This window comes from Gorilla gorilla, chromosome 19 (genome assembly GCF_029281585.2).
Source record: "Gorilla gorilla gorilla isolate KB3781 chromosome 19, NHGRI_mGorGor1-v2.1_pri, whole genome shotgun sequence".
NCBI lineage: Eukaryota > Metazoa > Chordata > Mammalia > Primates > Hominidae > Gorilla > Gorilla gorilla.
Window position 1 is genome coordinate 37,778,783 of NC_073243.2, and position 27,634 is coordinate 37,806,416.

The 27,634-nt window shown below is 39.2% G+C and overlaps 1 protein-coding gene across 4 annotated transcripts in view; it reads right to left on the reverse strand.

Moving 5' to 3' along the window:
* The window catches only part of ARHGEF28 (Rho guanine nucleotide exchange factor 28), a 314,786-nt gene that overhangs the window by 14,186 nt on the left and 272,966 nt on the right, over positions 1–27,634 (reverse strand). For 2 of the 4 annotated variants that reach the window (XM_031003473.3, XM_031003475.3), the window contains 6 exons: positions 26,154–26,254; positions 23,173–23,211; positions 23,028–23,075; positions 17,544–18,029; positions 15,870–16,170; positions 4,280–4,357 (listed from right to left, as the gene is read on the reverse strand). In XM_031003473.3, coding sequence (XP_030859333.3) covers positions 4,280–4,357; positions 15,870–16,170; positions 17,544–18,029; positions 23,028–23,075; positions 23,173–23,211; positions 26,154–26,254 — 1,053 coding nt within the window. The remainder of the gene's footprint in view (positions 1–4,279; positions 4,358–15,869; positions 16,171–17,543; positions 18,030–23,027; positions 23,076–23,172; positions 23,212–26,153; positions 26,255–27,634) is intronic. The other 2 variants (XM_031003474.3, XM_031003476.3) reach the window with 1 other exon arrangement.

The following is a 27,634-nucleotide window of genomic DNA, read 5'->3' on the forward strand; positions in this document are numbered from 1 at the left end:
TATCTGTGCTTCCTGACAACATCTGACCTGTGACTAGCACTGGATCCTAAAGAAAGTTTTTTTTAAGACAGTCTTGTTTTGTCACAAAAACTGGAGTGCAGTGGTATGACCACAGCTTACTGCAGCCTCCCAGGCTCATGTGATCCTCCTGCCTCAGCACCCCAAGTAGCTAAGACTATAGGCGCACTCCGCCATGCCTGGCTAATATTTTTTTTTTTTTTTTTTTTTTTTTTAAGTGATGGGGGGGTCTCACTATGTTGCCCAAGCTGGTCTTGAACTCCTGGGCTCAAGCAATCCTTCCACGTCAGCCTCCCAAAGTGTTGAGGTTATAGGCATGAGCCACTGCACCTGGCCAAGAAAGCGGCTTTCTTTCAATTGTCCACCAGGTGACATGAATTCCCTAGTTTGTACTAAAGCCTCCTCTTAAGAAGGAGCTATGGCATTACCATGTAATTAACTCCTCTTTAATGGAATCGGCCATCAAGAGCAAGGATCATGAAGACTAGCATCAGCTACTTAGTGGCCAGCAGCCTCAGCTCCTATCAGACTGCTGAGGGCCACTACATACATGTCCCTTAAGAAGCCTATTACCTCACAGAGCAGAAAGACACAGACAAGTAGAATAAAAGCAGAATATCCTGCTAAGTGGCTGATGAACATTGTCCACAGGTGGACACCATCTCAAAGACTCTCCAAAGAGAGCAAGCTTCCAGATGTGGTGGCCAAGGAACACTTCAGAGAGGAGAAAGCACATGAACCGCACCTTGAAAGCTGCCCAGGGTGTCCACAGAAAGAGATGGCTGTGGCTGCATGTGGCAGGCCTTCTGGGTGGAGTCTGCGGCCATTGCAAAGGGGAGAGAATGCAAGATGTCACAAAGTAGGGAGAGTTGTCAAGTTTGGCTGAAACATGTATTTGTGCAGGTGAACCAAAGGGTAGGGGGGATGAAAAAGGAGGTTTGGGAGGGTCTTGAATGGGAGTGTTGGGAGATTTAACTGCAGGAGGTGAGCTCAGCTATACTGGTGATCAGGACCCTTCTATGGCCTGTGTCAACTTGCACACCTGATTTTACCCGCACATGCTGCCACCCTGAAATGAGAGAGGCAAGTCCAAGAGCACAGTAAGAAGGAAGCTATGTCTCTCCTGTTTTTGCCTGCCTATAATCAGCGCACATTTAGCCAATAAAATTTCCATCTCCTTGATGGACAGAGCATTCATTTTTTGTCAGTTAGTAGTAGAGATGCCAGAATGAAAACTGATTTGAACTTCTTATTCATTCATTCTTCAATAAACACTGAGTGTCTAGCATGTGCCCTGCCCTGGGCTGGACACCAGGAAAATCACGTTGAACAAAACCTGGTCTCAGCACCATGGAGGTTTGTAGTCAGGACAATCACTATTTCACAGTATAAAGCTGTTGCACAGTTTCTTGAAAGTTAAACAGACACCTATCCTAGTAGCAATTCTCCTAAGTATTAATCCAAGAGAAATATAAACATAATTCACAAAATCCTGTACAAGAATGTTTATAGCAGCTTTATTCAGACTGGCTAAAAATTAGAAATAAGCCAGATGTCCATCAACAAGGAGGGGATAAGTAAACTTTGGAATATTCATCAATGAAACATAATACAAGGGAACCAACTATGGGCTCATGCAATAATATGGTTGCCTCTCAAAAATAATATGCTGAGTGAAAAAAGCTACACACCAAAAGGTACAAAGTGTTCCATTCCATTCCATTCCATTCCATTCTAGAATCAGCGAAATTCACCCATGGTGATGGATTGCAGAGGAGTCGCTGCTTTGAAGGGGAGGGGTTGACTGGAAAGGGGCATATGGGAACTTCCTAGGGTGACAGAGTGCTCTGTGCCTTGATATTCTTCCCACAAAACTGACTGGACAGTAGACAGTATCTGAGCATTTCCCCCTATGTAAATTATGTCTCAATAAATAAACTGCATAAAGCAAACAAGTGAGAAAATATTGTGGAAGCACGTGGCCCTGGAGCCAAGTCCTGAAAGATTAAGTATGGGGTCATCAGGTCGAGAGTAAAAGGTGGAGGAGAGAATATTCTCGATAGAGGAAACACATGTACAAAAGGTTGGGGATGTGGGGGTGCGTAGCCTTCCACACAATGAACAGAACTTCCTATGGCTGGAACACAGGATGAGAAAGGAGAGAACAGCATGAGCGGAGGCTGAGAGATCGAGATGCAAGCATATCGCCTCCTGTGCCTCATAAAGGGTGAGGGACTTCCAGCACATGGAGGGTTTGAATAAGCCCTGGAAAGCTGATGCAGAAACGCTCTAAGAGGTCTGGATACCAACCCTTATCCACGGGACCAAAAACTGGCCTGGGGGCTAAACAAAGCTCTATCTGAAATTTGTTGTGTTAGATTTGGGTTTCAAAACACAACCCATGTGGCAAATCACGCTAGGATATGTCATTTGAATTTCAACTGTTCCAAAGGGAGGAAAAATGTCTTTGAAGGGTGTGCCGTATGCAGTGAGTTTATTTCAATATCCCCTGACATCAGTGTTTTTTCCACAGTGTATTTCAAGGAATAAGTAGTCTTGCAAGATGCTGGCCTCCAAAGGAGGATGCTGTGGTTGAAAGGGTTTGGGAAGGGCCACTTCTGCAGATTCACAGTGCACAGGAGCACAGTAGAAGTTTGGGAAAAGTTGTGCCTTCCCAAAAATCAGCATTTCTCAATATTATTTGATTATAGGAAACTCTTATACAATACCTAATACTAACATCCAAACTGTGGAATAATTTTTGAGGTGTGCTGATTCATGTGATACCCAAATGAGGCATAACAAGTCTCTCTGGTCACCAGAACAACCACTTTAGAAGCAGCCCAGTGGCTCGAATGCACCAAATGCACTTCCTAATCATGTACTCCTTTCTCACCACAAGATATAATAGTAACAGTGATAACAGTAGTGTTTATTAAGCGCTCACAAAGGTCTAAGAGTTGTACACACATTGTTTTATGTAATCATCATACCACCTCCAAAGTAGATACTATCAGAAATCCAACTGTAGAGATGAGGAAACCGAGACACCAAGTAAGTTTAAACACCTGCTTAAAATTTCATAGATAATAAATGACTGAGCTGGAATCTGAACCTAGGCATAATTCCCAAGCCTTCCATCTTAATCACTATGCCAGCCTGTCATCTCCATTGTTCAGTATAAATAAAGTGCACTTGATGTGTTCATCCATTCTTTTCTTCACTCAAGTCCCTCACTTAATAGTGAAGTATCAATAAATGTACATAAGGCTCATTACATTGGAAAAGCGTGTTTTCAGTCAACATTTACTGAAACTTGGCTGCAGGCAATGGGGGTTGGATTCATTATTTTTTCATCTTGAATGGCAGTTCCTCACAGGAACATGTCTGGTCTGATTCAGTTCTTGGTCATTCTGGTCAAAAATGATATTGCTAAGCATTTCACTCTATGTAAATTATGTCTCAATAAATAAAATAAATTGGATAATGCATTTTAGAGTCTATTGCTAAGCAACATCATTTTTGACCAGAAGAAACTAGGGTTTGTTTCAACCCTAGTGTTTTTTTCTGGGTTAGTGTTAACTCAGTCATTTAATTATCCCTTCATGCAACATATTTTCTGAAACTTTCCTGAACCATACATCCTCAAAGTTAGCCAACAGTCTCTCTAAAGAAACTGAAAATAGTCACCACCAGAAGTCCTGTAAGTTTGTTTGAGAAGATCAATGTTTTACCTTTAAGCCCACCTTGTTTTACACAAAGAAGAATTCAATTGTGTGTCTATCCTATGGTAGAGGGGGTGAAGGGACTGGCTATCATAGTAGGCAAGAGATTGAACCTGACAAATATATTCATCTTACCTATATATCTATATCTCTTACCTGACAAATACAAAGAGAAAATATTTTAATTTACTGGCAGCAGCATTTGAAAAAAACCCTCTGTAGTCTTGCCAAGACCAATGATAACTTCTACCAGTAGCATACTTTGATGTAATTTTTCCCAGTACTTTGTTTGCTTCCAGCCAACAGAGTTCAGATTTAGGCTTTTTGCTCCATATTCATGAAGGTAACGGACTCATAGCCAGCTCATCAGAGAAAGGGAGCTCATAAAGACAAATTTAGTATTTGATTTTTTTTTACCATGCTTTATCTCAGACTGCTTGTTTAGCATAAACCAAAACATTTTAAAAACCAAATTATGTAGGTAGTTGAGTGGAGTACCCTAAAAGAAGGCTAAGCACCCCCCCTTGCAGTATTACCTTTCAAAGTAGATGTGGTTCCAGTCCACAGTCCCGGGGGAGATGTCAATGTACAACTGCACTTTGTCATACTGGAGCCTGCATGCAAAATATGGCCGCATTACCAGATGCTGACTAACAGACCATCACATTTTGGCCAAAATATTCATTGTGTTTTTTCCCTCCAATTTCCATGCCAATGAAAAGTACTTTGCATTTGCAAAACTTGGTATTTTTTAGGGCTTATGCTGAACAGAAGCATCAAGCATCTAAAAATATAGGATGTGCTCTACTTGTGTCTAACATGCCAATCTGGATACATTAACAAGTAATCAAAAATAGTACAACTTTTTGATAGGAATAAATCCATCATGAACTAGAAGTTTAAACTACTCATTGGAAGTAAAACAGCTTTGAAAACCTTTAGTTTCTTTAAAGAGGGTTCAGTTTTAGTCAGATGGAATATATATTAAACTTCATGTTCTTGTTATAAGAACATTCCGAAAACAGAACCATATGAAAATGAATAAAGACAACACAAATATACACACATCCAAGGGTTTAGGCTTATATAATTTTAAGAATGTTTAATAGCTCTATATTTACTATGCTAAAATTAGAAAAAAAAATCCATCATAGTTAAACAGTTAACTGCAAGGGCACATCTGAAATGACAAGCACACAAGCTTAAGATCCTGAACACGCAGATTCCAGAAGCTTTCAGCAAAGCCAAGTATGTGAAGACTCCTTGACTTCTGATGTCACACTATCCTATCTTCTGCCATCTGCCTCTAGCAAATGTCAGTGTATTCCCGGGATGGAAACATGCCTCCTTTCTGAATCATTTCTACAAAGGCTCCCCAAAATATGGCCTCTTGCAGTTGAAAGTGACTGCCCTAAATTCAGAGGAAAACACAAAGCCATGGGCTTCTCTTGGTAATTCAGAATCAAGAATTCCCCACCTAAATGATCAGTGACTAAACTGAATGAGGCGAAAACTTATAGAATCCTATGATGACAGCCCAGTAAAGGGCCAAACAGTCTTTGAGAAATGGAAACTTCAAAACTCAGAATCCACAAGAAAGTCTTAAGGCTTCTGAGGACACTTTAGAAAACAGAACATAAAATCACCTTTTCATCTGGGGTTTGGCATGAGGAAGTCTTTGAGCATGCAATTCCTGTTTTTTGTTTCTGGTGGATTTATGAGACTCTTAGAGTGCAATGCCCTTATTGCAGTGTTACAACATTCATTCTGTATGATTAATTGATTGCAAATCATTGCACAGGGTGCCGAGATCACTGGTAGGAAGCAGGTCATTAAATAAAATTAAAACTCTGCCAATGTTTTGCTTGTAAACGGTTCTTCCAAAGCCTTACAGCACCATTCCTTAAAAACAGCCTCGATTCATCAGAGAAGCAGAGTCTCCCGAATTTCTAGTGGATGATCCAAATATTCTGTATTTAATACAAACATTCACCGTGTTATGTTTTAGAAAGAAAAAGCCATAGTGTAATAAAACTTGCACAAAAAGAGTATGGAAAAGAGTCACTGTGAAAATAATTAAATTTGAACAGCCTTACTATGAAATTGTTCAGCAAAAGGCTCAGAAACCTATCCTGCATAACTACACCCTTTGGAAGCCTACATTTTTCCTTAGGTAAATCTTCAAACCAAGCATTAACATTTCAAATTAAACTGAATTAATATCTTATCCAGAAAGAGAATGGATACTGTGGCCCCTTATTCAAGGAAACTCAACAGTGATTTATCATGGCAAATTAACATCTCCACAGATCAAAACTAAGGCCCAGGCTTATTTATCATCTGGTCAAAGGTCTGAGCAGAACAACTCTTCCTCCTTAGCTGTGTCTGAAAAGTGACCCACTAAGAACACAAGTATGTTTCAGTCAGTCTGGGGTAAAGCAAAGGGATCTATTTCTTAAGATTCAACCACACTTCATTTTAAGTTTGCTATAATAAATATTTGATGTTTCAGGCAACATTTTAAGGCTGATAACTAGAAGGCCATGCCAGGGAAATTGGTTCACATTCTAGGAGCATATTTAACTAAACAAATACTAATTGTTTTTGCCTGGGGAGATGCACTGAACTGTTAAGTAGGATTTAGCAGAAGAAAAAAGAGTTTAAGAAAGTGTTTCATTGATGTTGAACTGGCCACCCATGCTTGATGTCATGGTATTCAAGCTACTTTATGGTTAAAAAAGAAATACCCCAGTGAACAGATAAGCTGACTAATTGTTATTGATATAACAATTAAATGGTAAATGTGTCATCTTCCTACAATGACAGCACTGGATTCATTTCTAAAGCTCAGGGTACCATAAAGCATTTTATGTGAAACACATTCTAACTTTTTAAGTTCTCATCTCCTATGCATGGCCACATGGGGGCTATATGTATACAATATTCTAATGGAAAAATAACTCATATAAAGAGATGCTCTCCATTAGGGCAAATACCTAATGCATGAGGGGCTTAAAACCTAGATGATGGGTTGATAGGTACAGCAAATTACCATGGCACATGTATACCTATGCAACAAACTGGCATGTTCTGCACACGTATCCAAGAACTTAAAGTAAAATAAAAAAAAGATGATCTCTAGAGCTGAACAAAAAGTACCTATGCCAAACTGATACATATAGTACTATACATTGATAAATTTACTCCAATACTAATGAGGCAGAAGAAAAGTTTGTAATTTTTTAAGTCTACTACTAGGAATCCAGTAAGATATTAAAGCCAAACTGATACATATAGTACTATACATTGATAAATTTACTCCAATACTAATGAGGCAGAAGAAAAGTTTGTAATTTTTTAAGTCTACTACTAGGAATCCAGTAAGATATTAAAGGCAAACAATCTTACAGTTACCCCAACATTTTAAGAATGCTATCTAACATGCACCATATTACAAAAAGTTTAAAACAAACACTTGATCCAGTTAGCTAGCCGGAGACACTCATCTATCCTGCCTGTGTTAACCACCATCACACACCCCATTTCTCTGATACCTCAACTTCTTTCAATGCCTCAGTAAAAGAGTCAACTGTGTGGCTTCAGCTCATGGTTGCTTTCATTTCTGCTAATGAGTGTGGACCTGGACTCCTCCATTCATTTCATAAATGTTTATCAAATCTTCATCATATATCAAACACTACTTGCTGCTGGTGATAGAGCAGTTAACAAGAGAGAAATATGTAATGCTCTACCCACACGAAGCTTCCTCTCTAGTGGGACAGACATTACATAAATTATTACCCCATATAATTCAAATTATAAGTGCTAACAAGAGATGCTTTCTGGCGATGCTGAACCATGATTTTTATCAGTTTCTCCAGAACTAACAAGTACAAATTGATTCAGGATAACCAAACTCAAAAAGAGATTAAGGTGATAAACTAGAACAGAATCTTTAGACTTAAAATGACAAATAGTTTACACTAGAATATTCCTGTAGGCTGCTTTTGACATTTTCTTTCTAGTAGGAGAGCCCACTCCAGAAACCAAAGTACAATTAGAAGTCTTCCTGGGGGTATATTTACATAATGTAACCAACAAGTGTTGGATGGTCTGTAGATAGGAAGCTTTCCATCCCAAATGGAGGTGATGTTCAGTCATGTTGTCAGAGTATCTGACATTTGGGTGTTTATATCTGGTTCTAAAAATGTGGTTGACTTACGTAACTTGTTCCAGTAGACAGAGGAACAAAAGGAAGAAGCAAAATGCTGTGCTATCAGAGCTTCATCCCCAAAACAATTCTGGTGATCCACTGACAAACACTTTCTCTGAGATTGATATGGAAAGATAGTTACCCTTTTTATTCTAATGTATTTCCAATCTGAGTAAAAAATTTCCCAATTTACAGCTAATTATTTTATATTTTAAACTATTGGCTTTCTAACAACGTTTAGGAAACACTTTCATTTTGTTGGCAGGCGACCCCTGAATCACAATCGGAATACATTATTTCCAGAATGTAGGAAGGAAGCTGATGCTCACTGGATCCCCGGGACATGCCAGGCATTTTTTAAAATAATTATGTTAACACTTCCTTCCCATTTGTACAGATGGGGAAACGAAGACTTAGGGATCACACGGCAGTAGGAGCCAGAGTCCAGGGTTTGAAGCAAAGTTCTCTTATATCAAGTCCAGTATCCCAGGCCAGCAATCCGGGGACATGCGTCAGGCTGGCTGCTTCAGAATCAACTAAGAAGAATGTTAGATACACAAGTTTGCAGGCTCCAGCCAAGCCCTGATTCAAATCACAATCTCTGAATAGAGGAACCTGTATTTTTTTTTTTGTTCGCCACAGCAAACTCTGATGCATAGCCAGCTATGGGAAGCATGATTCTAGCAACAAATTCCTATCCATGTATCTTACTTCTCATTAGCTGCACAGTCAGAGGGTGGCCCTCCTCAATACCATCACAGAATTTGGGGAGCTGGAGTTGGGGAGAAGGGTTTCTCCAAGTTTTAAGCCTCTGGCCTTAAACTCCATCTAGTATATTCAGCTATCTCTTCCTGAATTTATGTTTTCAGAGACTGAACAAAAAGCGAAAGAGAAAAGTTGTCTCTTTACAGAGACAGTAACCATCATTTCACAAAATCATTATAAAGAGCAAATGAGATCATGAATTCAAATCTGCTTTTGAATGGCATGAAATGCCATATAATATTGCACTATTAATTCACCCAAAGGTGAACATTCCAAACAAGGAGGAGTGTAATTGTCACTCCTCAACTTAAGTGGAGGAAAAGAAAGTTTGGAAACCAGCCTCTGGGGTAGGCAAACTACAGCCACCTGTTTTTAGAAAGTTCACTGGAACACAGCTAAACTTATTATTTACATATTGTCTATGGCTGCTTTGCAAGCTACAATGACAGAGTTGACTAGTTGTAACAAAGATCCGATGGCTTGCAAAAACTAAAATATTTACTATAGGACCCTTTAAGGAAAAGCGTGCCACCCCCTAAGACAGATGGTCACATTCTTCTTAGGCAAACAGAAATCAATGGTACTCAGCCGAACATTCCACATTTTAAGCAAACCTTAAAAACAAAATCTGCATAGCTGGATGGGGAGAAGACAGTCCCCAGATTCTGATACATGGAGAGAGTGATGCTTCCTTTCCTTTGCTGAAGCCGGATTATTACCCCATCAGTCACTGTGACTGAAGGCAACAAGCCTCATCCTTCAGTTATGTTTGGTATACAAATTTCCCCTCCAAACCCAAGCCTTAGTCTCTTTGAGAGTAAAGCCACATCATACTAGAGAGGTCAAACATGTAGGCCATAGACCATGTGTGTGTGTGTGTATATGTGTGCATGTATTATTTTTTTCGTTTTTAAAGCTCAGGATGGCCAGGGCCAGGCCTAACCTCTGAAGCTCTCTGGAGCATTCATACCATGTGGACTCCCACACTTCAGCAGCTTGTCCAAACTAAACTGGAACCCAGGGTGGAGATGAACAGACACCCGCATGGCTGGCTGGCTGCCTCTGAATCCACCCACCTGCTGGTTTTGCTCTCCTGCTGTGTCTTAGGCTCTGTGTGCTGAGGCGGGATGGCCCTGGCCCAGTTGGCTCACATAGCCAACCTGCCCCCAGAGAAATATGCAATCAGGAAGTTGGCAGTAAGCACTCCTGGCTCACCAGGCTCTACAAGCGAATGTCATCTTTCCTTTTCCTTGTATAAAATCTGCAAAAGGCTAAAGTCAATCATCTCCACTTGTCGATGAGAAAGATGAAAATTAAGCCCTTGAGCCCGGTACTTTATATTTTTGTCATGATATAGATTACCAAGAGCAAGCAATATTATAGTTTCCTTTAAAACATAACCTAATGTGATAGTCACGATTCTAGAAGAAAGAGTTGCCAGATGATTTCCTCAGACTCCTATATATATCTCTGGATAATAATTTGATGTTGTAATTAATGTCTTCAACCCTTCAGCTTTGTTTTCATTTAAGCAATCCCAAATAAAGGCACGTAATGTCCCTCCCAATCAGAGCACTCACAATTCCCAAATCCCCTTAGTTAAGGCCTAGGCTTGGAAATAAAACTATAAGTAGGAAATAAACCTATAGACTCAATATTTTCTGCTCTAGTTTCACTAAATAGGAAATGGATTCAATATTCCTGCCTTAATTTCTATGTGTTGAACTAGGCTTGATAACAGACTTCAATATCTATCAATATACAGATATAAATATTCATCACAATTTTATTATTATGTAATTATTATTTTCTTTACAAAGTTCAATTCACTTCCCTTACCAAGTCAAAAAACTAACAATGTTGTTATAGTTCAACTTTGGTACATATAAAATTCAGGCTTTTTAATATTAAATTAAGGCTTTCATGACACCTAAAACTATGGTAGGGAGAAAAATCATCATTTTGTCCCCTGTTAAGAGCTGAACTGTGTCCCCCCAAAATTCACATGTTGAGGTCCTAACCCCCAGTAGCTCAGAATGTATTTGTAGATACAGCTTTAAAGAATAAAGTTAATTGAGGTCATTATGGTGGGCCCTAATCCAATATCACTGATATAAAGAGAGATTGGGGCACAGACAGGCACAGGGGGAAGACCAGGTGAAGACGCAGGAAGAAGGTGGCCATCTCATCCACAAGTCAAGGAGAGAGGCCTCGGAAGAAACCAAGGCTGCCAACACCTTGATCTCTAATTCTAGCCTCCAGAACTGAAGAAATAAATTTCTGTTGTCTAAGCCCCCTAGCCTGTGGTACTTTGTTATGGCAGCCCTAGTCAACAAATACATTCCCCCTCTTCAAATACACTCACATCATAGAAGTTTATGGTGTCTAATACCAGTTTCAATTTCTAGGAAAATTGCCTAAAGTTCTTTGGGCAAAGCTTCTTTCCATATAGATTATACAAGTAAGGTGTCAATTTCTGAATTATGAAATATTTTAAAACATGAGAAATTATCATCCTCTCACTTCTTAAGACTGTTATTTAAATACTAAGTATGGCATAGGTTTTCATTTGGAAATTTTCTATTTTCTTCCCTTACATAAAAAACTTGTCAAAGTTTAACACAGCTGTCTTTTAAAAAAAATTATCAAGATGAGGTATTCTAAATACAATGCTTTGAATTTTGAAAATAGTTTCCTTGGCACCAAATTCTAATATGTAGTAAAAGGAAAGAGAACTCAAACTTAATGAAGTTACTTTTTTCCCAGTATCTATATTATTAACATAAAATTTGGCTTGACTTACATTTTAGCATATGCATAACAAAATCACAATGCTTTAACTGAACTGAAGGGAACTTTTGGGAAACCTGCAAATATTGAGGCATACAGAAAAATACAACTGAAAAGGGAGATTAGGATTTCAGATTTTTATACTATAAAATGTTTCCTCTGTTAATGAAAAAGGCAAATAACATATAGATGCATTCAATATATAGTTCTAAAATGTTAAAGCTAGGAGAAGAAAAGTCACAAGAATAAAATGTTGGGCTTTTTATTGTTGTTTCTTTGTTTTTGCCTTTCAGAGTAATGCTGTTGAGCATCTCATAGGGCCGATTACATAGCAATTGTCCCACAGAGACTATTGTTTAAGGAAATTCAAATATTCTGTAGTCTTGGCTGGTGTCCCACAGAGGAGTACAGAAAAAGTTCTTAAACCAACCATCTCTTCCACTACAAATAAAATACCAATTTGGATTTAATGTTTGAACATCCAAGAATTTTGTTCATGAAATAACTTCCAAAATTGGAAAGTAAAGTTCTTTAAAGTGCTATCTTAAAAAATATTTACAGATAACATGGGTTTATTATTAGGCAACATTAGAGAAACAAAATATTTTTAAGAAAATATCCCTTATGGGAATAAAGTAAAGCTAAAGAGTATCTATGATACTGAAAATGTTCAGGCCCCATGCAAGAGTTGGCCACAGTAATCCAAAACATTTAGAAATATTTTCCAAATGTTACTATTAAAAAGGGAAGGAGGGGAGAAAAAAAAAAACCAATAAAAACAAAAACCTGGTCCTTAATCATGAACATCCCACTAGGCATTACAAAAGGATTAGATTAGTTCTATATCTAAACCAACTTCTTTAAAAAGTACAACTCATGGCTGGGCGCGGTGGCTCATGCCTATAATCCCAGCACTTTGGGAGGCTGAAACAGCCAATCACTTCAGTCCAGGAGTTCAAGACCAGCCTGGGCAATATGGGGAAACCCCGTCTCTACAAAAAAGCCAAAAATTAGCTGGGCATAGTGCAAGTCTGTAGTCCCATCTACTCAGGAGGCTGAAGTGGGAGGTTGCAGTGAGTCCAGGAGGTGGAGCCCAGAGGTGGAGGTTGCAGTGATTCAAAATCACGCCACTGAACTCCAACCTGGGCGACAGAGTGAGACTCTCAATCTCAAAAAAAAAAAAAGTACAGCTCAAAACAGCTTTCTAGAAATTAATAATGTAGGCCGGGTGTGGTGCCTTAAGCCTGTAATCCCAACACTTCGGGAGGCCAAGGCCAGTGGATTACTTGAGGTCAGGAGTTCGAGACCAGCCTGGACAACCTGGCGAAACTCCGTCTCTACTGAAAATACAAAAATCAGCCAGGTGTGATGGCGGGCACCTATAATCCCAGCTACTCAGGGGGCTGAGGCAGGAGAATCACCTGAACTCGGGAGGTGGAGATTGCAGTGAGCCAAGATATTACCACTGCACTCCAGCCTGGGCGACAAAGAGAGACTCCTTCTCAAAAAAAAAAAAAAAAAAAAAAAAAAAGCAATTCAGAATGTATAGTGTAATGATTGACAGCATGGGCTCTAGAGCCAATCTTCCCAGGTTCAATTCCTGGCTCTGCCATTTACTAACTATGTGACCTGGACAAGTTACTTGACCTTTCTGTATCCCAGCTGCCCCTCTCAAAGGACAGAACCATCTCAGTGGGTTGTTGTGAGTATTAAATGAGTTTCCCCATGTAAAACCTTAGCACAGTGCCTGAAATTTGATGTGTCACATAATTACTGGTGGCAGCGGTGGGGGTAGAGCAATTCAGAAACCAATCACAATTAGAGCACAAAAATGTCTGCTGAGGCTGTACTGAAAAAACCAACAGAAATTCCTATCTAGGTGGTATCTAAACACACTGGAGAATTGTATTTATATACAATTTTTCCCATCAGCCTTACTGTTCCATAAATTCACATTTTCACTGATCTGAGCTGATCATCTATCCACAGTACCAGACTAGGCGAAAGGGCAAACCATTCTTTAAGATGTTACCTGGAACGGCTGACCTTATGGCCTAACAATGAAAGAGTGACTGAAGCCTGAATGAAATCATGGTTAAGTACACATTTAGCTAAAATACCAGCCCACAACATTATAGGCAAATTATGTTAGCCAGATTACAGTGAACTACAGAGATCCTCAGTAGTGGTCACTGATGGCCACTCACCCAGATTCAGTAGCAAAACACAGAAGAGGAGACAACAACACTGCCTGGTCCTTGGTTCTGGCACATCAACTGTTACCACCCAGCACACCCTGGAGCCTGCTTCTTCCTGTCCGGCCCCCCGCAGTCACTGTCCCCCAAGATCATGTGTGGCAAGCGCCCACGGAGCCTAGCTAAGGCCATCACCAGTGGCTGATGTTGTGTTACTGTCAATGATAAAAGCTGTGAAAGCTCTGGAGGGTTTGAATAATTTTATCTAGCCTTGACCACTCTTTTAAGTGTATATATCCTATTTTCAATCCACTTTCTTATCACCGCCTATTCTCTGACTTTCTTTTCTCTCCTATAGAAATTGCTTATCATGAAGTAAACAAACATAAATAAGGTTTTTTGACTAGTTGCAAAACTCCAGTGGTAAACAGTACACACAGCATTTCTGATGTAATCCCTACTTATATAAACCAGGATGGTCCTGAGAGATTTAAGCCAAAGTTGACTTTCCTCTCTCCTGTTAATGTCCTGAGCGTCCTTGGCCTACTCTGGACATACAATTTCTTAAGCGTTAAGTACATTTCTCAGCATTTCCTTTGGCTCTAATTCCTTACATGTGGATAGACTGGTTTTGTATATAATCACTGTTTATTTCCTTAGTACATTTTCATTCTACTGCAAGTATGCTGCCAAATGGTTTAAAAAGTTTTTACTTTGAAGCACAAGTCAATAGAAAAAGATGGGAGATACACAAAAAGTAAAAGAGACATGCTTCTTTTAAACAAAAGCTGAATGTGGTTTAACTCAAACTGAGTTTCGGAATTATACCAAAGCCAGTATGTAAAACCATGCTGACAAAACCACATGAAGCACTGTAAATAGCAGATTAACGAACCAACACAGCAAAGCAACATGTGCTTAGAAAAAGCATTCTGCAATCTGCTCTCTACTGTAGTAAAGTTGCAAGATAATATATTAAAGAAGTTACATTTTTCAAAATTTTGCTTGACCTTTTATTTAATCTGAACTATTCCACCATATTTTTTCTTTATCTAAAGAATATCTGAAATAATACTTTAAAAAACTATTTCATTCTCTCCTATATGCTGACAAGAAAGAAGAATGTTACCACAGTGACTTAAGTAATATAAAGAATTAGCCACTATTAAGAATCAACATCTTTTGGATCAGTAATAAATCAACTTATAAGCAGTATCAGAATTATTACTCTTGAATTGGGAGAAGCCAAATACCTTCAAACCTTTTTGTTGCTGAAAAATTATCCTCCAACTGACAAACTAAGAATATATATTAAGCATAGAAACAAATCTGTATCCAGTTCTGAAGACTTCTATACTACTGCTTGTTTTATGTTTCTGAAACATTTTGCTGTGGGTGATTTATTTCACATCCATGTGGCCAGCCATTTGTTTATTCTATTGCATACCATCTGTTTTTCGGTAGAGAGGTTTCAAGTTCTTCTCATTCCCTACCTCATATCCCCCAGAAAACAATTTATAATAGACATAGATTTAAATCATTCGGATTCATGTGGAGCTGGTAACACGAGCTGCCTTTCATTTATACTTGGCAAATGCTTTAATGGGATTAGCAAATTGTGTTATTATGAGGTACTTATGGAGAGACAACACTTTTTTTTTTTTTTTTTACAATGACAAATGATGTTAACAGTTTCATTTTGGGTGTCTAATAAGCAGTACAGAAGATTTCACTAACGTTACAGGAAATTGCCCTGATAAAGTCCCACTACCAACCCTGTTGGTATCTGTTATTTCTGAGTGTCAACATAGGTGTTTCAGGATGTAGTGGGGTCCACAACAGTGGGGAGTAAATATCAAGTTGCTTTACTTTTAAGAGGACATTATTATTTTAACCCACACATCTAAAAATCCTGTCTGGTTCTCACATGTTGTGAGCATTCTCTAAGCCCTATGACCATGGTCTCACTTGTCTAGGTAACTTACAAGCAAAGGCTGTCCCCAGACTTCCCCAAAGAAAAGTGAATGCCGCAAACTCCAGCTCATCAGTACCAATTTATTCCCATGCTAGGGAGGACTTTGATTCACTCTACACAAGAGCCAACCATTCAGAGGGACAACTTCTTGTTCAAACTATACAGATGATGTTTAAAGTGTTAATTACCATTTTCACAAGAATCCTTGCTGCTTTCGTGGAAAGGAAGTATGTGATGGCCGGAGCCAGCGGCTGTCCACAGTTTGTGACTGACATTCGAAGGCTGAGAAGGGTCCATCTTGAGGTCTACTTGATGTTCACTAGTCCTCACCAAGTCAGAATGAGATTGAGTTATAGGGTAAGTGGCATCCTGAGGGATAACTGATGGATTCAGTTTGTTGAAAGTGTTAAATGACATTTGTACTAAAGCTTCATTGATGAAGAATGAGTTTTCATGACATAAACTCTCAGATCGATTAAGTTCCATTACCTGTGTAAAGAAACAGAGGAAAAGTACAATAATTTTTCTAACTTATACAAGTTTCATAAAGTATTTATTCCTGAGAGAATCTTAGGAATCAAGATTTCAGTAAAAGTGAGGTCAAGATTACCACTTCTTTTCTCCCTCCCCTCTCCCATCCTCTTTTAATGAGCTAGTACCAAAAACTTCAATTTGCTATGCATGGCATATCTTTAACAACAACAACAAAAAAAGTGGCACTCTATGACATTAAAGTGTTTCCACTTTATTTTAATCAGAGAAAGCAGCAGTTTTTACTTTTGCTAAATAAAAAAGTTGAAAACATATCCATATATACATGAGGAGTTTGCAATAAACATAATTTAGCCAACTTAAAAGGAAAAACAGATTGCAACAGAGATCTTGTAAGCTTATCAACTTCTACAACTTTAGGAACTATCAATAAAAAAACATACATGCACATAACACAGGAAAATAAACTCCTGGGATGAATAGGATTCTCAAGCAAGGTTAGAAAAGACGCAAATAAATAACTCTTATTAGTGAAATGGATTTTGAATTTACTATATCAAATTTACAGAGAGAGAAGAAGCTCAGCATAACAGAATAGTATTATACTTGCTAAATTCAGTGCCTATAGTATATATTCATAGTTAATTGATCTTCTAAAAGCTACATCTAATAGAACTCTTAAGACAGATCATATAAAGAGAGTCCTTCAAATACTAGAAAAAGAGCACGCTCACAGCGTGCCTCCAGGACAAACCCACCCTGGCCTTTCTAGGACAACTTGATTCTACGTTTGTTCCTTAGGTAAGGGCGTCTCAGGCAGAGTGCAGTGATCATAGGACTTGGGCCCTCGCATTGTCCTTTTTTTTTTTTTTTTTTTTTTTTTTTTTTTGAGATGGTGTTTTACTCTTGTCACCCAGGCTGGAGTGCAATGGCGTGATCTCGGCTCACTGCAACCTCCGCCTCATGGGTTCAAGTGATTCTCCTGCCTCAGCCTCCTGAGTAGCTGGGATTACAGGGGCCCACCACCAAGCCCAGCTAATTTTTGTATTTTTAGTAGACACGGGGTTTCACCATGTTGGCCAGGCTGGTCTCGAACTCCCAACCTCAGGTGATCTTCCCGCCTCGGCCTCCCAAAGTTCTGGGATTACAGGCATGAGCCACCGCGCCTGGCCCGCACTGTCCATATTTTAAGTCAAAATGGATATGTGTTATCTCTGAAAGGTTCCAGCTTTGGCTACCTACAAATTGAAAAATCCTCATGAGGTCTTACACAAATCCAAAATGACAGATGTTTGGTTAGTGTCCTAGGAGCCCCCAGGCCCACCCCTGTCTTTGAGAGGCTGCCTCACAGCACTGCAGAAGGTCCATACCTCGGGGCCACCCGGAAGGAGCACCGCGGGCAGGCTCCTCTGCCGGCCGTGCTTCCAGTGGCCCAGCAGGCTCTGCTGGGCCCGCATCCTCGCCTGCTCCCTCTCCACCAGACGCTGGCCCTCCCTCAGCCGCTCCAGGCTGTGCTGGTACTCCTGGAGCTGGAGGTCCAGCTCGCCCCGGCTCCGCAGCAGCAGCTCCTCCTGCGACTGGCACTCCCGCTCCCGCTCCTGCAGCCAGCTCTCCCTGGCCGCCTGCGCCCGCTGCTGCTGCTCACACCCGCGCAGCCAGCGCCGCTGCTCCTGCTGGAGCTGGTGCTGGAGCTGGTGCACATTGGCCAGCTCCTCATGCTGCCTGTCCGCGTCGCGAGACTTCTGGTCCTGCAAGGGGCCGCCTCGGAGGATAGAGTGGCCGAGAGACAGGCCCTCCTGCTGCTGGAGAACCAGCCTGTGGATCTCAATGTGGCTGTCCTGAATGGTCAAGGCGGCCTGTCAGAGCAGACAGAGGAAAAATCACTGAACACAAGCTTCCATGGTTATTGTTTACCCTTTCGGTTGGAACTACCTCGAAACACAAAACGCAGGCCCGAATTCATTTCTCTTAATATTTCTGGCCTTTTTCTAAGTTACCTCCAAAGGCAAGATTTTTGGCGTTCCAGAGAGGCTTGTCTACATCTGTCCTAGGGGTAGGACCTGTGAATTTATAGAGAAAAGAAACAAAGCCCAAAAGCAATATCATCCTCTCCTGTGGGAAGGTAGTTTGCTGCTGGTGGTTGGGTGAGAGTTAAGCGAGTCTTCTGAATACGAACTCGGCACATGAATTCACAAGGCTGTGCATTCCGGTCCTACATCTCACTCTCTTGCTGAGGTCTCTCCCTAGTCAATCATTCACGAGAACTTAAGAATCCACATAAACCTAGTAGTATCCTTCCTTTGAGTCCCAAACCAGAAATTACTTGAGCTACATTGCATTATGAAGACATAAAAATAAAACACAACTATTTGGAGACTTTAGGTAAATAATGTTTTTATAACATAATGCCTGAGAATAGCAGTTAATACCATTTTTAGGAGATATGTAAGTGGCTAAAGCTAGTCTCATTACTGTTATATCTTTGTATTATAGCAGGAAGGTCATGCACAAAAAAACTAAGCTGAAATTTATTTGTTTAATAGATCGCTAACAGGAGGCTGAAATGATTAAGGGAAAATAGATACTCTAAAGCCCAGAGGACATTACCAACCAGATTAAAAAAACATTTTGAGTTACGGTATCTGCCTATGAAAAGTTTGGCAACATCACAGGAAATAATTACCAAGATTTGGAAGGATTCCACAAAACCAAAAAGATCTCTGTGAATGCCCTTGGAAGCTTTTAATTTTAAAAGTTCCCATTTAGAGTGCAAAGCAGTACAGAAGGGACAAATTGAAAATGGACACATACTGAGTATGTGTGTATGTTTTGACTCCATATGAGAAATCATTTCTCTCCTAGGGATAAATTCACATTTTTCCTTCCTAAGAATTTTTTAAACTGTCCATATAACAGATGTTGGGAAGATGGGGATTTGACCATATGTTCTTTGTCAGCTCAGCAGTTTCCTATACTTTTGAAAGTTAAAGAACTAAGATATATTTTAAATTCATACTTGTCTTGGAATACGACTCAAAAATGTATTCACTGGGGCCTTTTGAAAGAAAATTCATATTTTTAAATTTGGAAACTAATCTTTAAAATTTCAGACACGTGAATATTTAGTGGCTTTTGGGAGTTGTTATAAATAAAACAATGATTATCATCCAGAATAGGTATTAATTACTATGATCTTTAAATATGAAATAATTAGCACACAATAAGCCACTCAGGACTCTGTTGATCTGGCTAAAGAAAATTGTAGACTGTACATCACCACTTAATTCTAATACATTTTTAGGGACCAGTATGGTAAGACAAACAAAAATCCAATACTTTATATGTCAAAACCATCACAGACAATAACTCTCACGTAAGAGTTACAGCTACAGTAATTAAGTGCTTCTGTGAGGTATTCTTCATGTCTATCTAACATTTGGGATAAGGCCATTCTTTTCCCTTGCATAGAGCTGGAATCTGAAGATCGGATATTCATCTAAATTTAAATATTCATTTAAAGCTAAATGAATAATCTTCACACTTAAAGTTTACATTTATATTTAGGACAGAGAACAGCACTTGCTTTTCAAGGTTAGGGAAATTCACAATTCACTCTCTTAACTTTACTTTGCTAGAATATGTGTCTTTTCCTTTTAGGCCTGTCTATGCCTCATTTCCAACTCTATTTTCCTGATATAGGGATCAAATTTCATTCCACCTGATTCAAAATTGTTTATGTAAAAACTTCAGTCACATATAAGACATTCAGCTTCAAAAAAGACGACTGTGCCATGAAAAGAAATCTTTCAAAGCCCATGGCCTTGGACCAGCTCAGATTAAAAGAATTCACTGTAGACTTTGATATTTCCCATGTTGGTTTAACCTAATGTGTTGCAAAAATTAGGTCATTCAGGTGATCCAGCTTTTCTGAACCTTGAATCTACACAGGGCTGCATTCAGGGTTGAAAAGAAGACACATGACCTTGTGAGTGTTTTCATCCGGCAACACTAGCCAGGATGCTCAATGTTTTCATCCCCCAAGTTAATGGCTGGTGCTCAAACTGTATCCCTTCCCAGCTGATATTTAAAAGAAAGATTAGTTGTCTTACATGATACATTGATTTCTAAGAACATCAACTCCAGAACCGCACATCTAACCTAAGACACTAAAAGCATTCTCACTAAATCTTGAACAAGACAAAGAGCTTGCTATTACCACTATGATTTAACACATTTTCAAAAGTCCTAGCCTAAGCAGTAAGCCAAGAAAATGAAATTCATGTAATTATTGACAAATAGCCATAATATCGTTATTTTCTAATTTTTGATTTTCTACCTGGAATACTTCAAAATATCAATGGAAAAACTATTAAAATGAAAAATAAAGTTCAATGAGTTTACCAGTTACAATATAAGTACCCCAAAATCAATACCTTTATTTATATTAGCAACAACCACTGGGGACACAAAATGAAAAAAAAAATTATTCACAATAGCAGCAAAGAGACATATGAATAAACTTAGTGAAAAAAATACATATACACACATATCATACCATATGAAGACAATTACAAAGCTCTCCAGCAAATCATAGAATAAGAGATGACTGACCAATGTTCTTTTATAAGACAAGTAAGTGATTATGGTAAAGGTGTTGATTCTCTCCAATTTAATTCAAAAATATAATGAAATTTTAACTTAATGATGTTGGCAAGAGATAAGAAACTTGTTTAAGACCTCTTGTGGGGCTGGGTGCAGTGACTCATGCCTGTAATCCCAGAACTTTGGGAGGCCAAGGCAGGTAGATCACTTTGAGCCCAGGAGTTAGACTGCAGCCTGGGCAACATGGTGAAATAGAAAAACTAGCCAGGCTTGGTGGCACACGCCTGTAGTCTCAGCTCCTTGGGAGGCTGAGGTGGCAGAATGGCTTCAGCCCGGGAGACAGAGGTTGCAGTGAGTTGAGATCGTGCCACTGCACTCCAGCCTGGGTAACAGAGCCAGACCCTGTCTCAAAAAATTAAATAAATAAAAAATAAAAGCTCTTGTGGAAGGATATATAAATATGCATAGAAAAATAAATAAGATTAGCACTGTCATATATTCAAATGTAATCCAAGGCTTTAACAATTCAGATGTTGGTCCTAGAGCAAGAATAAAAGGTCATAAGAGAAAGAAGTCTTGATAGAGTCGAAGTCTAAATAACAAAACTTCGAATGCAGCATGCCTTTGTATTTTCTGCTGAAAACTTAAGCTTCATTTTATTTTCTTTTAAATTCAACAAGATATGAAGCATGAATGAATAATAAACCAGTGAGGGAAAAATGTTTTGTCTCAGTAGTAATCAAAGAAGTACAAATAAAATAATCAGATACACTAATCCATCTTCAAATGGAAGAAAAAGAGAGAATGGTGGTTGATTTGATTATTTTGGCAAAGTCTATTGAAAACCTAAACAAAATAATTCTTCTCATTTACCCTAAGGAAATAGTCAGATGTATTCAAAGAGATGAGTACACAAGGATGTCCTCTACAGTGTTGTTAATAATACAAAAGTGTAAACAATAAGGGATTGAATAAACCCCACAGAGTTGAATTTAATATATAATCATTAAAAAGTATGCAATAGAATAATAGTTGATGACAGAGAAAGTTACATGTTACAGAAGAGTGCACAGAGAACAATTCTAAAATCTGGAGCCTTATACACCAACATGATAATTTTAATTCTCTTTGTAGAATCAGAAATCATTTTCTTTCATTTACTTGTATTCTCAAATTTTTCTACAAATTTTTCAACAATCCAAACATTGCATGTATATCTTTTCGAGATACATTTTAATGAGTAAATTAAGCCATCGGACACACTGAGCCTCTTTCTTTGCATGGTCTAAGGTAGTGGTCTCCAACCTTTTTGACATCAGGGACCTGTTTTGTGGAAGACAGTTTTTTTTTAATGGATGGGCTGGGATGTGGTGAGAATGGTTTCAGGATGAAACCGTACCACCTCAGATCATCAAGCATTAGATTCTCATAAGGAGGGGGCAACCTAGATCCCTAGATTGCATGCACAGTTCACAATAGGGTTCACGCTCCTATAAGAATCTAATGCCGCCACTGACCTCACAGGAGGTGGAGTTCAGGTGGTACTGCTTGCTTGCCCCCAGCTCACCTCCTGCTGTGCAGCCCAGACAGGTACCACTCTGCACCCTGGGGTTTGGGGACCCCAGCCTAAGGGATCATCCAACCATTTAATCCTAAATGCAAGCATGATTTCTTTTTTATGTCTGCTCTTCCTTGAAAGGCAGTAAGCTATTTGAGAGCAGGCTGTGTGGCTCATTTGCCTTTGTGTGCTCAGCCCTCAGCACAGTCAGCACAGAGACGGGCACTGTGTGTTCATCCCCTCAACATTAATAAATTAATAAATGTTGAGTGGATGAACAAACAAAAGAGTAAAGCAACATATGGATTACTTAACTGCTCTAAAGGCTGATGGCCACATGGAGAAGTCAAAGAAGTTTAGGTGTGAATTTAGGTTTTCATCAGAAAATGTGAAGTCATGCTACACTCACCTAAGAGTTTCATTGTAAATGTCAAGCCAGATCATATTCATCAATATTTTTTAAAGATATGAACTGTTTTATGATTTCAGAGAAGAATGGTATAAAACATAGTCATGGTGTTGCCTCTGATTACAAAACCATGTGAGTCCAACACATCACACTTAGAAAGTTGTCATTCTTTTAAGATCATTCCCTACCTCTCACTTGTTCTCATTTTTAAAGTCTGGGAATCATCAAAGAGAATTGCATTAAGAGAACCATTCACAAGGTCAAAGATTAGAGGAGGGTAGTTACCTGAAGGCTGTATAAGAGACGGGTTAAATTCTGTATGGCTTGTATAATCTGAAAAACAAAATTGTAAGTGTCAAATTCTTGAAAAAGCTTTCATTATCCACAAATAAAGGCTGGTGATACATTTAAGGTATGTGCAGCAGCTCACCTCTGATTGTGAAGAACCTGGAAAATTTCTACATTCCACCTAAAATACATAAAAAACAAGAAAATGAATAACCATTCTACTTCTGAAAAGCTGCCCTGCAGTGTCCCAAAATGTATGACCTTGGGTAAATCACTTTGCTATCTCTAAACTTGATTACCTCATCTATACTGACTCAGTTTCCTCCCAGAAATAAAAGCCTATAGAATCAAACAAACACTTGACAACAAGAGCGTCCTTCATGCAAAGTTGATGTTTGAGATGGATGGCAATTTTCACCCAATCACCCCTTAAAACAACAAGGGATGACAGTAAGGACGCCCTGAAAACTCAAGTAACAACATTTACCTTGTGCAAACCACAATGTGAATTGAGTTCTCTGTGCCCAGATTGAAGTTGTCTTTTGGGTCAGGCTGACCTCTTATACTCTAGAGGACAGATTGAAAGTTAAAGAAAGAATATCATGTCTGGCCTTAACTCCTTTTCTCAATGTTTGAGATTCACGATATCAACATATACAGCAGTTGGGAAAAGAAACCAGACTCAGACCGTGGCCATAGGGGCGCGCTTAGCTGGGCTGCTCTAGATCCCACCACAGTCAGAGATCACCAGACCAGTGACTGCCATAGTAGAAGTACTAGCAGCAGAGGCCATGAACCAGCCACAGGAGACCGTCTGTTCTTTAGGGACAGGGTCTATGCCTCGTTCTTTGTCTCTTCCACAGCACACATTAAGGGCACACGTGGATAGTGATGGTTTGCAGCCTCCATAATTGAACACTTGTTTATTCATTTCTTGTCGGCCTTCTCTCCCTAGGATGCAAACCAGTGAGTAGCGAGACTTTGTCCATGTGCTCCATATTATAAGAATGATGCTTGACATAGCACGGACACTCAACAAGTGAATGACTCCAAGTTGAACTCGATGGCACGCCATTCAATAAATAAATATCGATCACCCACTGTAAACTTCACACCTTACGCTATGGGAGACCATCAGATGCCCTGTCCTCAAGGGCCTACTGTCTCATCTAATTTTAAGCCATAAAAAGCAGCCAGCCATGGTCATGTCCTCGGGTAATTTTGAACTTGTTAAATTCAATTAGTTTAGGCTGATGATGCCAGGATGAGCTAGCCAGACCTCCGCTTCCCCTGGACTGCCAATTAAAGATTTCACTCGTAAGCAGCACCTCTGATAGAGAAAAGACAGAGGCTGAAAATGGAGATGAAGCTTAAAGACATTAGATCTGTGCCAAACCCTATGGGAGAGAACAGGCTCTAAGAACCCCCGCCCTAAAGGGATGGTTGGCGTTCTCGCTGCTCTTCTGGCTCTGTCGTGGCCCATCCACACTCCACTGCTTCTGTAGTAAGACCATATGGCACAGAGTTTTTATAGTCTATAAAACGATAGAAATGAGTTGGACTGTGCTACCTGCGGTTACTTATGCCCAAAAGCCACTAGGTTTGACACAAGACAGGAAATTTCGCGTTTTTAATGGAGCTGTTCCGCCACCTTGTGGTAAATATTTAAAACTGCAGTTGGCGATTTATCCATTATTTCTGCATTTGAGTCAGATTTCATTTTTTAATATTCTTTCAGAAATTTGTTCTAACCTTACCTTGTAGAGGAAGCTAATGACAAAATATCCATTATACACCTTTTAAAAGTTTGATTTCAAGTGATCCTGCCCTTTACCTGGGTTTATTAATGTATTAATTTTTCAAAATGCCTTATTAAGCAAAAAATTTTGCAGATAGCTTAATCCAAAGAACCCAGACACTTAACCTCAATTATCTACCTGTAGCTGAATTGGAGTGGAAGAGGGAGACTTTAGGGGTAGGAGCCACCCAACTTTGCATTCAAGATTAAATTATTACTGTCCAATTCACTCTCTCTTTTCTATTAACACAGTTGGACACCACAAACTTCACACTTAAAAGTGAAGTCTTCACTGAAAAGGATGAAAAGCAGGAACATTTTAAGAAGCAATACATTAGAAAGCTTACAATCAGAAGGTGTAAAATATTACATTCCTATGCTCATTTTGGCCTGTGAAGTTTAAAAAAGAACACTCAGTCACAGCTGTCTTTTCTCTGGATTTTAAAAGTCCTTGACTTGATTTCTCAGTCTTATGTAATATACACAAAAAGTATATAATATGTAAAATATGTTGTATATATGAGAAGATCTGACATTTGCCATTTTTTCACATTGACACATATTGGCACCTAGTAATGTACCTAATTCAATTTTAGATAAAGCTAAACTCTGGAGCCCTGACAAGCAGGAAGAGGCCAACTAGCCACCTCCCAGAATCATATTTTATTCCTTCCCTATTTCTGACATCTCACTTTCAGTAGACATTAATAGGAAGTTTTATGTATTTAATTCTTAAAGACAGAGTTAATACCTATGTATATAGCAGTAAGTCAAAAAAGAAGATTCCCTTTGGGAATCGCTGTGCCCCAAGCAAAAACTGGTCAGATTAATTAAAAATTAACCACAAAAAAAGTAGGTGAAATGTGGGTGGTGACAGGAAATCAACTCTGCAAGGAGAGGAGGGTCAAGGAAGGTGAAAGAAGCTAGAATATTCCAAAGTAAAAGGTGTTTAAATTACTTTGGAGCCATCTGGTTGCAAAAGGGCCCCCCGGGTGCCAGAGCTGCCAGACATAGTGGGTGAGAAGCAAAGGTTTGCAGGGCAGAAAGACCAGAAGTCAGAGAGCACAGACACACATATACACAGGAGAGTTTTTAATCTTTTTAATAACTTTTCAATCGTTGCTTTGTTTACACCTACATGACACAGGAAGTGCAAGCACATTTGAAGAATAAGTTAGAAAGTTTAAATATGAATATTTAAATCAATTGAGAACAATTCAGAAAAGCACCTTTGTCCCACTGACTGCCGTGACAGACCAGAACCTGAGGCTATTTTATTATACACAGTAACCGCTGCCGTTGACTAACAAATCAGTTCACAATACCTTCTCCCCTGCATCAGAGACGGCCAAGTCGGTTACCACACCCTGGATCCCGGGATCCACATCCGAACAGCCTCTTCCTTCTCTCCCTCCTGTGACTAATGCTGGAAGCACGCCATCGAGACAGAAACAAAAAGGACAGCGTCAAACATTGGCCAGCCCACCAGGTTCTTCTGTACACGGCCAACACATATTTCAAAATAGGAAACACCACAAAATAATACATATTGAGTATTCTTAGATGAGGTGCTTGGATGAGCGCAGAGCAATGCATGTGGTCCCTGCCCACATGGGGCTTACACGCTAACAGACAGCAACTGACGAACCACACAAAGTATCACCATCTTTGTACTTTTCTTTCTTGCACTGAAGTGTTCGTGTGTCGTTTGTGTTACAGAGGGTAGAATCTACATCTCACTCTCACTTAATAGGAAAATGCCTCCTGGGAAGGGTGAAATTTAAAACAGGTGCTGTAGAACAAAAGCAAGGTCTCTTGGCAGACTCAAGTCTGTAAAAAGTCTCTCTTGTGGCCAGTGCAAGAGCAGCAGACGATAAACAAGGTTTAGGAAGAAGGAGGAGTCCGAAGCAGGAGGGAGACATCTTTCTAGGAAGGCGGAGATGGCTAATACTTCACGGTCTCATAGGCACACAAACCAAGAACCTGTCCCTATCTCTGAATAACTTATTTTTTAACAATTTCTAAATGTGTTGTTTTTCTCACATTTCTTGTTATGCTTTAGATTTACAAATACTATGTATTTAAACTATCAAAACATAGAAACTAGTCCCGAAATATTTTTAAGTACCAAATACAGATTTCACTTCATCCATTAAATCTCTGTTGGCAGGATTTTATTTATTTCTTTACCCATGTGAACTCAGTTAAAACTTAAACTGTGCCCACCTTGCACTGATTAAAACTAGAATTTTCAAAGCCCAAAACAGTGTTTTATTAGAACCATGTCCAGTCCAGACCCTGACAAAATCGATATTCATTTTGTGACAGTTTGTTTGTATAATTTTTATTGTGTCATTTTGAAACTTTATTTCCAATATAGGAAATGCTTTTTTCTTTAATAAAAATACTTATGTCTTTGGAAAATGAGAGTCCTCTAGGATTTCAAAGACCTCTTCTAATACAAAGAAGTTTTTGTCTAAACGGAAACGGCTTCAGATGAGATCAGCTAAAAACAAGTCCATTTTGTTCAAGCTGATCAGCACTTATTCACTTACAATGAGGGACATTTTATAGGTTTCTCTGCCATTTGAAAAATGGTTCTACTATTGGGTGCTATTCCTAACTCTTAAAGAGTGGCCAAACCATCACTAAAGAATTCACCACTCTGTTTCTCACTCCCTCATAGAAATTAGGAAAATCAAATGGGAAAGAAGGTGATGACAAGGCAGAAGAATAAAACACAGATCAGGTCCCTGTCCCTGTATCCAATTTCAGGGTGGGCCAGAGGGTCTCCAGTGAACAGAAC